Below are 12633 nucleotides of genomic sequence, written 5' to 3'. Positions count from 1 at the left end.
CAGGAGTTCTGCTTTGTGCATCCATACTCATCTCTCTGTCTTTGTAGAAAATGCAAAGCATACAAAGAAGCCTGAAGCATTCATGTGTGAATGCAAGTGACTTTCTTACCTCGGTAAACCACAGGAAGACACTGTGTGAATGCCTTTATGCTACTATTATTAAGTCACATCATTTGTACATATTCATTTTAAAACCCCTTTCTCGGTTTAGCTATATAATGTGCTGTGTATCTGATTTCTTGAAATAATCCCTGCTGTCTATAATTTAACACAAAAAGATGGAGAGACATATTTGGGCCTTTTACCAACAAGTATCTGCACATTAGCATAAGAAATGTCACCCTTCAGTCAAATTTCTTCCTATACAAAATCCTTAAAAGCCATGTTTCTCAGTTCAGCAGTTTAGTTCTTATAGTAATTAAGGACAGTTTGGTGATTTGAATTTGATGTGCCTGTTGTGGTTCCATGGGTCATGCAAACTTATGTAACTCTTCCCCTTTATTCTAGAGATTCTGAGTTCTGCTTCAACCTTCTGAGTCATCTTAAGGCTGGCAAAACAAAATTACCCCTATTAGGCACCAATACCCGAGTAGCTGCAGCTACCTGCATGAGCTTCAGCAATGGATGTGTGGAACATGGTCCACTGGGGACTCAGTGCAGGTAGTGTCCCCACTCTCCCTGAGTCTGGTGATGGGCAAGGGGCTGTATCTCCCTGGTTCACTGCCTATACATTGAGGTTTTTCCCAGTGGATGAGAGGCTTGGTAACCCTTGCCTTCGGATCAGGGGAACAGGTCCTGACCGTAATATGTGCCTATGTGACGAATGACAGCCATTTTGAGTCAATAGGTGAGGTGCCGGAGAGGGCTCCAATAGGCAGTCTATTTTAAATACAACCAACTCTAAATGGATAGCCACTGAAGGAAAAAAGGTCAAAAAGGATGATGGGATTTAAATATTACCCAGATGGAGACCTGTTTAAAGTACAGTGTGTGTGTGTGTGTGTGTGTGTGTGTGTGTGTGTGTGTGTGTGTGTGTGAGTGAGTGAGTGAGTGAGTGAGTGAGTGAGAGAGAGAGAGAGTTTGTTTATGAGCAGATGATCAGTGATACAACATGTGTTCAACATTAGGTCCATCAAACAGCGAGTGACCTTGTACTGTGAATTGTGGGAGGATAAATAAACCTGTTACAGTAGGTGCACTCATCTGTGTGCATTTGTGCACCTATGGACATATTCTTTTAGCATGATTGAAACATTGTCTCTAATAGTACAAAGCACAAAACACATAGAAGCCCCCCAGCTGGCCTGTGGCTCTGAACCCAGGACCTGTTTGCTGTAAGGCAAAAGAGCTAACCACCAGACCATTGTGCACCCCATCGTGCAAAGTGTGGTTGTCACATATTTGTATATCATCCTTTACCTTATTTATTTTGAGTTTGTGTAGCATCCCTCATTTTTCACCATAAATTTTTGAGTATCTACCTATACAGAGATGAAAAAAAATAAAGATTTCTCTGTTTTTAATTTACTTATTTGTTTGTTTGTTTTATTTATTTATTTATCTTCAGATCGCTATGTGCTGGTTGGTAGTCGTCATGACAGCGACCATGGAGGCGGGACTTCAGCTATTATGAATCAACTGATTGCAGCACTGACAGAGCAAACCAAACGCGGATGGGTACCAGACCGTACCACTGTGTTTTGCTCATGGGGAGGCTCAGCCCTGGGAAACATTGGATCTTATGAGTGGGGAAAGGTCAGCAAACACAAGAGCCTCTGCTTTATTAAATGTCAGAGGGTCAAGGGTAGAAATGTCTGAAAATAGAAGTACTGGCAACATACATGAACACCAATCACTAGAAATATGACGACACTTCTTGTCAAAGGAGTGTGAGGGGTTGGGTCTTAATAATGATGGTGTGATGAGTGTAATGACAACAATTATATGATTATTATAGTAGATTGAAATCATAATAGCTGGTGTGTGGTGTACATTTATGTGTTCCTTTCAGGATAACAGTGTTGTTCTGCAGAGCAGTGCAGTGGCCTATGTCAGCCTGAACTCTCCAGTTAGAGGGACGGAAGCTCTCAGAGCTACAGCTTCACCAACTCTTCTGCAGCTCACCTCAGATATACAGAGGGTAACTATTACTATGATTCCATGTACTGCTACTGTCACTCCAACATGATGTCCTGCTATAGTGTCCAGTGTTCTCACAACATACACCATATAAATTATAAGGGATCCCTCAATATTAGTAGTAGCAGCACTGTGATTCACCTAAAATATGGCAATGAATAATCGCCTCATTTCAGTGAAAGGATATAAAGCACTGGCATTTTCTTTTCTTTTTTTTCAAAATTACAGCTGCTGCCACAGCTGCGATTTTGCCAGGTTAATGTTGAAATTTGTGTGAAAAGGTCTGCTAAAAACCACCAACTGCTAAGCACCATATTAGAGATTACCCTTGCGGTTTCAAGGGCGGTTCTGTTACTTTAAAACTATGTTGTTTTGCAAGCTCTAACCCTAAGAGGGTAAAGTATAGTAAATAAGACTTAATCTTGTTTTCTATTTGAGTTCCTAGAGGCACAGTTCCCACTAAGTTGTATGTTATCAGCTTAATACTTCATGACTTTTCCCTGTTTTATAAAGGAATGACTTAAAAAATATTTTAAGCTTCAGACATCCAGATTACCCACGATCAGTTCATCTTAAAGCTCCAATCATGCATGATTAAAAGCAGTTTTCATATTCTTTATTTTTGTAACTGTTGTTGAAAGAACTTTCTATCTATTTCAACTAGAGATGGACCGATCCGATATTACGTATCGGTATCGGTCCGATACTGACCTAAATTACTGGATCGGATATCGGAGAAAAATAAAAAATGTAATCCGATCCATTAAATATCACGAAAGCACCTCACAAAACTTGCAACACGCCGTAACTCGCCTCAGAACGTCGGAGCAGTATGCATCACGTGATAGAGCAGCTGTGGCATGCGGGACCTGTGGTCTGGATAGCATTTGGAGCTTCGCTAGCAACCTGGCATTTCATCTCCGACAAAGTTATCCCCGAGAGAAGTAAAGCAAGTGTGTAAGTCCATCTCTGAATGTTTGTAAAGCATTCCCACGTTAAGCTTAACGAGCGACTGCCTCTCGTTCTCCGGCTGCTACTTCAATCGTGAAACTGCTAATGATCAGCTGATCGGCTTTTCTGTCGTGAGTCTCTCTTGTTTGTTTTTGGCCCACTTTGCGCCAGAAAGAGCAAACCAGCGGCTGAACAACAGCAGCACGTTTAAGCTTGATAAGCTGTTGTTAGAATTTATTTAATATTACTTTCTACACCAGGATCTTTTTCTACGTAGCTGACGGCTGGTAACTGTGCAGGGGCGGATCTAGCAAAGTTTAGCCAGGGGGGCCGATAGGGCATTAACTGGGAAAAGGGGGCACAAAGACATACTTTTCTTTCTTATTCTCATTTAAAATGTCGAGCTTTTAATAAATAATTATCTGACACCCAAAGTTTTAATTTGATGTAAAATGAATAGAAGTCCATTACTGTATATAGTGACTATTAAGTCTAATATATATACCCTAGTAAGCTATAGTACATTTTCCTTTGGGAAGGTACCATCTGTGCAGTCTGCAATTTTGTTGAAGAAAGATGTTGAATCTATTTAATATTTCTTGAAAAATAATTGATTTCTGTGCATTTTTTTTCCACACTGCATCAAATTAAGGTTGATTACGTTGATTAAGCATCATGAGGTGGAGCGTGAGGGGTGGTTCCCTATTTTTTATTTATTTATTTTTGTTGTTGCTGGGAGTTGGAACCCTATTAGTTAGGTTGCTTAATATTTACGCTAAGTACTCTTTAAAATACCAGAATAGGGAGGATGGTGTAGGTCTAAGTTTATTAGATTGATCAGTATTGCTGAACTATGAAATATTTTTTTTGTATACAGGTATAACAGAATAACTTTAGTGTAGTTGTTGTTTTAAACTTGAGTATGAACTTGCAGACTTGCAAAATGCAGCAAGATATTTTAAAAAACAGTTTTGTTGATTAAAAAACACTATATCGGATTCATATCGGTATCGGCAGATATCCAAATTTATGATATCGGTATCGGACATAAAAAAGTGGTATCGTGCCATCTCTAATTTCAACCCTTAAAAAAGTGCTCATAGAAGGTCTTCTCTGGATAACACACTGCTTTCATCAATGCTTTTCTGCATCAGTATCAGTTTTAATACCCATATTAAATAGTCTGTCTGTATTTGTATAGCGCTTTACTAGTCCCTAAGGACCCCAAAGCGCTTTACACATCCAGTCATCCACCCATTCACTCACTGGTGATGGCAAGCTATATTGTAGCCACAGCCACCCTGGGGTGCATTGACAGAGTCAAGGCTGCCGGACACTAGCACCACCGGGCCCTCTGACCAACAGGCAACAGGTGATGTGTCTTGCCCAAGGACACAACGATCGAGACTGCCCAAGCTGGGGCTCGAACCGGCAACCTTCCGATTACAAGGCGAACTCCCAACTCTTAAGCCACGTTCGCCCCGTTATCCCCTCATCAAAGCATGTGCCAGATTTCGATGTCTCATTATGGAGAAATGAGCAGATGTAAATGCCTAAACTTTAACAAGGACCAAATATTCATGGCTGTGGAGTTGGAGCCTCTCCCAGATCGCAGAACTATCACTGATTTTCTAGTTTACAGACAAACCAAACCAATGACAGGATGTTAGTGGTTGTGTTAGAGCTTTAAACTCACAACTTAAAGGACCTAAAGGATCCGTTGCATCTTAATGCTACTTTTGGAGATCTTTTGGTGCTTTTTTGAAACTATGTAAAGAAACAACAGCAGGCTTGTTGTAACTAATTAGAACATCTCACTATATGACCACATTTCAGTTTACTTTGCTTCTTCATTTCTATTATTTCTTTGTTTCTCTGTAATTACCCGTCACTAATCAGGATGTTAATATTTTCAATTCTGCTTTGATGTTTTTTGAGGTAAGTTTTCCTCAGAAAATTGGCTTCAGGAACAACTGCTAGCAGACTCTTAGGCAGACACACTGATTTCAGCAAGCTCGGTATTAAGAATAAAGATGGCCAGATGTTGACATGAAATACTGCCACCTTGTTTTGAAGGCCATTCTTAATGGAGTAATTTTATGCTCATTCTACACATCCATTATGATAATTCTCCCTTACGTTTAGTATAATAGAAGGATAAAAACGTTATGTGATCCTCCTCTGCCTTGCAGAAATTAGTTAAGGATATGCCTCACAGGTGTCCTCGGTTTCTTTGAAACAAGACGTCAGGGGTTTAAAGCCTGGTTGGAAAATGCTTCCGGCTAGACCCTAATGCCAAATCAGCTACATTGAACTATGAGTGAGAGACAGGTAACTGAAGCCATAACAGCTTTAGTAAAATAGATGGTGTAAAAATGTTACATAACCAAGGTCCCTCTCTTTCTTCCTGAAATTAGTTGGAAGAGATGCCTTGCAGGTGCAGATTAAGCGAGACATCTCTCAAAGGCTTTGGGCAACTGCTACAACTGCTTGTGTTACACCCCTGAAAACAGGGGGAAAAGAATCACGAGAGTGATTATGACTTGCGTCTCTCATGCAGTAGTTTATTGCAGTAAATGCAGTAAATGAACAGAAACGTTTCACATTCTGTACTGCTAAATGTCACATGGTGGAAGAAAAACACTAACTAATAAACCGAAATACTAAAGTGCTGACTATACATATACTTGAGCAGGTTTCCTGGAAAAATGGCTGACAATCGTTTTTAGCTCCTGCCGTTATCTTAATGGCCATTACACAGTACAAAACTGAGGCTCAAAACCGCCACGTATATGTGCACAAAACTGTAATATAATGCTTCTAAGGCTTACAAAACAATGAAGGATTACCTCTTAAATATCTTAACAGTGTACACATTGGAAATATATCAACTTTTAAACACTTTTACCTGAAAACGGGGAAAAGAATCACGAGAGTGATTATGATTTGCGTCTCTCTCATGCAGTAGTTTATTGCAGTGAGGAGAATGCGCAAAAGCCCCCTGGTGGAGAACAGAGACACTACTAATCGATCCCAGAAAAGGCTTACTAGCAGATCAGAGATGTATAGATTGTAGTTCTCTTAAGTAACATGAAAGCCATTAATATAACATGAAAAATAATAAACTCTTAGCAATTTTCTTACCATATTTACATTATTTTCATCCTTATATCAACAGATATCAATTAGTATTAACTGAACAGTTTTATATGCAGTAGTCCTTCAACCTGTCACACTTGTACAAGAATTCAGCTGATTATTAACCTGTTCATTTATTGGAGCTGATAATTCTTTAATTAATGATGTTTTTTTTAACAAGCAAACCACCACTACAAGGTCTTTATCAGTTTATTATAAATGGTAAAGAACTGAATGCTTATATATCAAGAGTAATACAGTGGTGTAGTAGACACAACGCCCATCCCATTATAAAAACAAAACACATAATTTTATGACTTTGTGCTTCCTGTATTTATTGTTTCTATAAATGCTGCACTCTCCCTGGAACTTTTCACCTTTTCCTGTCTGAATTATAAAATGTATCCCTCCTACAGTGATTAAAATATTTGCCATTTCCTGAACCACTTAGCAAAAGTAGCGATATCACACTGTGAAATATACCTCACTGCATGTAAAGCTGAGTTACTGACAAATTTTATTTAAAGTTTCAAAGAAGAAAGTAATTTTTCTCTAGAAATATGAGAAAAATGTTTCCCATCAGTGTTATGTAGATCTATGGATCAATATTACTGCTGCAGATCTTTAGGGCTGACCTCAGTTGAAATACTTTATATTCTGTTTACTCTACAGGAATACCTTTTTAAAATCATATGGTTGTAGTGTCTCTAAAAACAGCTTTTAAAGACCTCCAAAAAAATAGGGCTACAACTTTATTAAAAGAAAAAAAGTTTATTAATATAAAATAAAAAGATCACAGGTAAATTAAAAGTTTTAAGCACTGTGTGGCACTGATAAATGTCAATCTCTCCAGCGCTGTTTATAAACCAATAACAGAAAAATAAAGGTGCTGTATCAGCAAAGCAGCTTGTTAAATCTATTATATTTGGCCAAACCAAAGTCTTTTTCACTTTTTCTTGCTAATCTGAAAATGCAGGTGAAGCCTGCACCTATTCAGCTGGCCTTTTCTATTAAGCCAGACATGGCAGCAGCTGGCATCCCCTCTCAATCATCAGGGGTTTTCTTTGCTAATGTGTTAAAGGAGTTATTAAAAGTTTCTTCACACTACTCTCTAACTCTGCTATATCCTATGATGGCCAAGGTAGTCTGAAAATGAAAGCTTATTTGTTAATATGATAAATCACAGAGGGCTCACTTATTTACCAATTCTCGCTCTGTTTCTGCACCATGAACTGAGCAATGGAACAGCTTTCCGTTACTTCCCTGTTAGCGTTTAAACACATTTACATGTAAATCTATATTAGCCATCTAGCTTAATAATTTCTGGAATAGAAGAACCCTTGAATGTACTTCTTACCTTACTTACTCACTAGCAACTTATGGGCTTTAAATACGTTATCTACCCCTCCTGGTACTCCACCTTCTGCATGCGGTATTGCAACTGCATGTGTCCATTTCAAGCTTTAGAGAGGAAAAGTGTGAAATAGACACAGTAGACTGGTGTGTGTGAGTGTGTGTTTTACAAACCATGATATTGAGTAATGTACTGAACTTCACTGACATACACTTAAATAAAACCATGTCATAATTAGGGATGGGTATCGTTTAGGTTTTATCCGATACCGGTGCCAAACCGGCCTAAACGGTGCTTAAACCGGTGCTTAAAGAATGGAGAACACAAAATTGGTCCAAAAACCTCTCATGTTCAGCTGTTTTTTTGTAAAAAGATAACAATGTTAGCCTTTTCTGCAGCTATAGGGCATATATGGTATCACTCTTGGCTGGAAGCAGTGCTTAAACAATGGAAAAAACACAAACTTTGTCCAAAAACCTCTCATGTTTAACTGTTTTCAACTTTTTCTTTGGTCATTTTAGCCTTTTTGGCCAGGGTGAAGGGAGTATCTGCCATCAAACAAGAGGACAGCCGCATGTAGCTATGATGGTGTTTGCTAGTTCACCTTACATGCATTAATGTAATAACGTGGTTAGCCTACTCAACGTAAATTATACATGAACAACATTAAGCTACTCACGCAGAGAAGAACGGCTGCTGCTGCCATCATCATCCGTCATCATTTCTGCTACACTGGCAGGGCTAGGGGCCAGGACTCTCCTCTTCGTGTTTTTGGGGGATGTTGCTAACTCCGGGCCGATAACAGGCAACCCACCCGCAGTAGATGTGCTCGGTGTGAGGTCTCACAGCAAGCTATCAAATACGGCGCATTTCTCGGCTTTTAAAAAAACCGCTATGCGTCGCCAGGTGTTTCATCGGATTTGAGGTGTTACCTCCTTTGACAGTATCACAGTATCAGCTTAAAGCACTTGTTGCAGGCTGCTGAGTTTGCATATTTTGCTGTGAAGTACAGCCAGACTTTTGACCACTTCGCCTTGGACATTTTTAATCTGTAGCTCTGCTCTAAAAGAACGTACGTACCTGGCCCCGCCTACTATCCTCGGAAACGTAAAATGATTGGCTAGAATCTAAAGTGTATCACAGCTCAGGGAAAAAAAGCACCGAAATAAAGCACCAAAATGTGCGCTGCTTTTCGGTCTGGTTATTACCGTTTATGTCAGAACCGATACCGGTACCCATCCCTAGTCATAATACTATGAATGTTGAACTTCAAATGAAGTACCGTAAACATAATAAATGCACATCTTACCAATAGTTTGCGTGAGCATGGAGTGCAGTTAAAACAGTGTCACTTTAGCATGTTTACATTTACTGTTATAGTCCTTTGTTTCACTCTTTTCATGTAATCACTGACTGATTCCATTATGCTGACAGTTTGAACATATTTTACTTTTTGGTCACAATGATGACTCTATGTATGACATATGCATGGTAATGTAGAACAAAATATAATTTTTTGCTGTTGTTCCTTTTCCTTTTGGGACTGATATTTGTTTCCCTAACTCTTTAGCCTTCATGTGTGCAAATACCCTTTTTCACCTATACCATGACTATTTCATTTCATTTCCATCAATAACATAAAAGTTAAAACATGTGTGAAACGCCACAATAAAAGCAAGACTTTGACTGTTCTTTGAGATGTTGCTTGTGTGCAAGGGGGAGGATAGCACTCCTAATATGAGCTAAATATTCCCTCTCACCCCATCCCACACTTCACAGTCATATACAATCTGCATTGGCCACTCTGCTGATTAAGTATACCAGCTCAATGATTCAGCCTTCCAAACTGTCTCTTTATTCCAACCTGGGGGTGTTTTGCAGATATGATCAGCCCTCGCGGACTTCTTCCCAACTTCTACCATCTTTTTAAACTCTGAAAACTTTTGCCTTTTGAAAAAACACACCTCATCGTTACTCTATCTCATTTCCTTCCTCCACCCCCACCACCACCTCTTCCCTTTTTTTTTGTTTTTTCTCATTGTCCCTTAAGCACTACAACCCTCTCCCCACCTTGCTCACTTTCCTTCTATCACCTCTTAACCTTCTCTTTCATGAGCAGCAGGCTTTGCATCTCCCTAACCTCTCACTTTCATTAAAATCTTTCTCTTACTTCTGCTCTACATGCTCTCTTTGTCTGTTCAGGCTATGATGCTTAGTATAATTTTTTTTAGAGTGAAGTCGTTCATCCACAGGGAAGATTTATCTTCTTGCAAATTACTAATCAGTTTCAGGTACAGGAGGTCACAAATGGATTTGAGTGCAATGTCTCTTTAATCCCCTAATCTAAAATAAAGAAAAGGGCCCTGTCACATTTGGCTGTAATGAAGCTGCAGACAACCTCTGTCAGTGCCTTAAAAGAGACAAAGAGAATGTAACTTACCTTTGATCTTCTTTAAGGAAACATGTTAACACGTATCCTGCTTGGATTTATAAAAGTCATCGTTTTTTGTCAGGTTTCATTCTTCTGCGTTTCATACTTATAGCCACAGCTTCATTTACAAATTTTGTTTTTACAGTACTCTCTGCTCTGGTGTCATTCTTAATGTGTATACTGTAAATGCCAATGGGACACTGGTGGTGCTATAAATATCGCTACCTATAATTTATTTGCAGACACATTGCTCCATGCGCCTACTCTAATCTATGGGGCGTTAGCCATACCTGCAATAATTACCTGTCCAGATGCTGGACTAGCTCCTGAAAAGCGATTTTTTTTAAAAAAACAACAATCTAACCACTCACTTAGAGGATAATTTAATTACCTGCTCACATAACCCAGGAGGATCAAAGTTACTCTTTTCTCTGGCCATACCTTTATGGACTTTCGGTTTTCACTGCTTTGCTTATTGTACCAGACTGAAAGAGGTGCATGATGCTGTAGAAAACCATGTCATAGATTTGTCTTCTGATCAGAAAAACAAGGCCCTGTCTAGACTTCAACCTGATTGAGCTTGTGGTAGGACCTTAAGACAGTTGTGCATAGTCAAATGAACTGAATCAATGTGTGTCAAAATCTTCTATTTTAAAATGTTGACAAACTTTATATGAGGAAACAAGCTCTAAAGACTACTTCATGGAATAAAAATTTGAATTTGAATTTGGAAATGGTGAACATGGCACAAAACTGTTGCCTACTGTAAATGCACCTCAAGCAGATGCAGAGCAGTGTTGCCATTTATTTACTTTAATCTGTCTACTTTGTATTTGAGTCCAGTATTTAATCTATTTTAGCTCTACTTTTGATTTCTATCGTCCCTCTCTCTTACTCTCTCTCTGGGGAGGCTGGTTCCAGCAAATCTTTCGAGTTGCGCAGATTGTGGAGCACAGAAAACTGAAAATCACATCATAGGATATTGATTTTACAAGTTTGAATTTGAGTTTGATATAATATTTGAAATGGCTTCTCCTATACTCATAGTCAACAAAAACTCTTGTTGAGTGGGTGCTAGGCACATATGCTGTTATATATGCTGGGTTTGGGGAACTCTGTCAAGAATGGTTTATTTAAAAAAAAAAAATCATTGCGTATATTAAATAATAATAATAATAATAATAATAATATTAATATGGATGTAAACAAGGCCACATTATACATTAAGATTTTATATATCACCTGTTTGTCTCCCCTTTTCCTTTTAAGCTTCACTGTTGTTTTCATTAGTCGATCTAGTAGATAAATGTATAGTGAAACTGTAAAAATAAGTAAATAATGCTTTTGTTTTTCTTAGAAATGTACACTCTTTATTAACAAGATGTTCATCTAGCCATGTGAGTGTTGCATACAAAGCCTTTTTGGTCCCAGACAGGCTCAGCCAATGCTTTGTTACATGTAACAAATCAAAACAGCGAAATGCATCATTACAACTCTGCAGAGTGCCACTGAACTAACCAAATCATTTCTCCACTGTGTATACTTTTTATTTACCTTCCTGTCTCCTCTGCCCTTGCCTCATACCTGTCCATTCATTGGCATTTGTGTCTCTGGCACAGTCTATCACACCATTCATCATCTCAAGTGTGTTTGAGTTGCCCCAGGTATTCTTTTCACCTTCTAGTATTTACAAACAGGTCTACACATGTCATTTATCTTGTTTGTGCAACAGCTGTAATACCTGCTACTTATCTTACTTTGCTTGGACCTGTCTTCCAAACCGAGATGCTGCTGCACTGATAGTTTTGGAATGGGTGCTTGGGAACCAATTATAATAAAACTAGATACTCGTTTTGTAGGGGATTTATACCAGGAGAGGGGGCAACAGGGGGTCGAAGGACTGCGAGAAGTCAAGAGGATGAGAAACAGAGGTGGGAAGGGAGATACAAGTGGTGCTTTGGTGGCTAGAAGAATACAAAACAAATGGAGAGGACCTTGTGCTTTAATTGGGTATTGTTTCAGATTTATGTTGGTCTTGTCTGCAGCTGGAGTGTGGGTGGCTTGTGGCAGGTTCCCCTATTTGAAAACAAATGGTCGCCAGTGGATAGCACATTGTTAGAGTGAAAAAAAGACCACAGTGGCAAATGGTTCATCTTCCCTCTCTCAAAGAAATGGTCAACTGTTTGTGTGTGTGTGTGTGTGTGTGTGTGTGTGTGTGTGTGTAACTGGAATTACAGGATCTTACATGTATATGTGCACTTGGCAAGTTACTGTTGTGTGATTTAAACCCCTCCATGTGGGCTTTATGTGGGCTCTATTCTGTATTGCCTACAGAAACACTGAGGTTCAAAAGTTGTTTTTTGAATCTAAACGAAAAGAATAATACCTTAGTCAGCTAAGGCTACATGAGAGTATACTACAAGAGCAGCATAGGACAGAATGAATCTATTGCATCCAAAGTATCTGAGACAAAAAATGACTACACCATGCTCTAAGAAGACACCAATACAAAACAGAAGCCTTGTTCTAAAGAGGAAAACGAGGACAAATAATTTAAATGCACTATGACTAGTCCTGTCTCTACTAAAGGAATTAAGTTTGCAACATTAGCAGAAGGGTG

The 12633-nt window shown here is 38.9% G+C and overlaps 1 protein-coding gene across 11 annotated transcripts in view; it reads left to right on the top strand.

Annotated features, from left to right (window-relative positions):
* The window catches only part of naaladl2 (N-acetylated alpha-linked acidic dipeptidase like 2), a 549411-nt gene that overhangs the window by 386432 nt on the left and 150346 nt on the right, over positions 1-12633 (top strand). For all 11 annotated transcript variants that reach the window (XM_082524424.1, XM_082524421.1, XM_082524418.1 and 8 more), the window contains 2 exons: positions 1568-1755; positions 2012-2140. In XM_082524424.1, coding sequence (XP_082380550.1) covers positions 1568-1755; positions 2012-2140 — 317 coding nt within the window. The remainder of the gene's footprint in view (positions 1-1567; positions 1756-2011; positions 2141-12633) is intronic.

This window comes from Aulonocara stuartgranti, assembly GCF_965226115.1.
Source record: "Aulonocara stuartgranti genome assembly, chromosome: 23".
Lineage (NCBI taxonomy): Eukaryota > Metazoa > Chordata > Actinopteri > Cichliformes > Cichlidae > Aulonocara > Aulonocara stuartgranti.
Note: the sequence above shows the minus strand (reverse complement) of the source record. Positions and strands in the feature narration are given on the sequence as shown.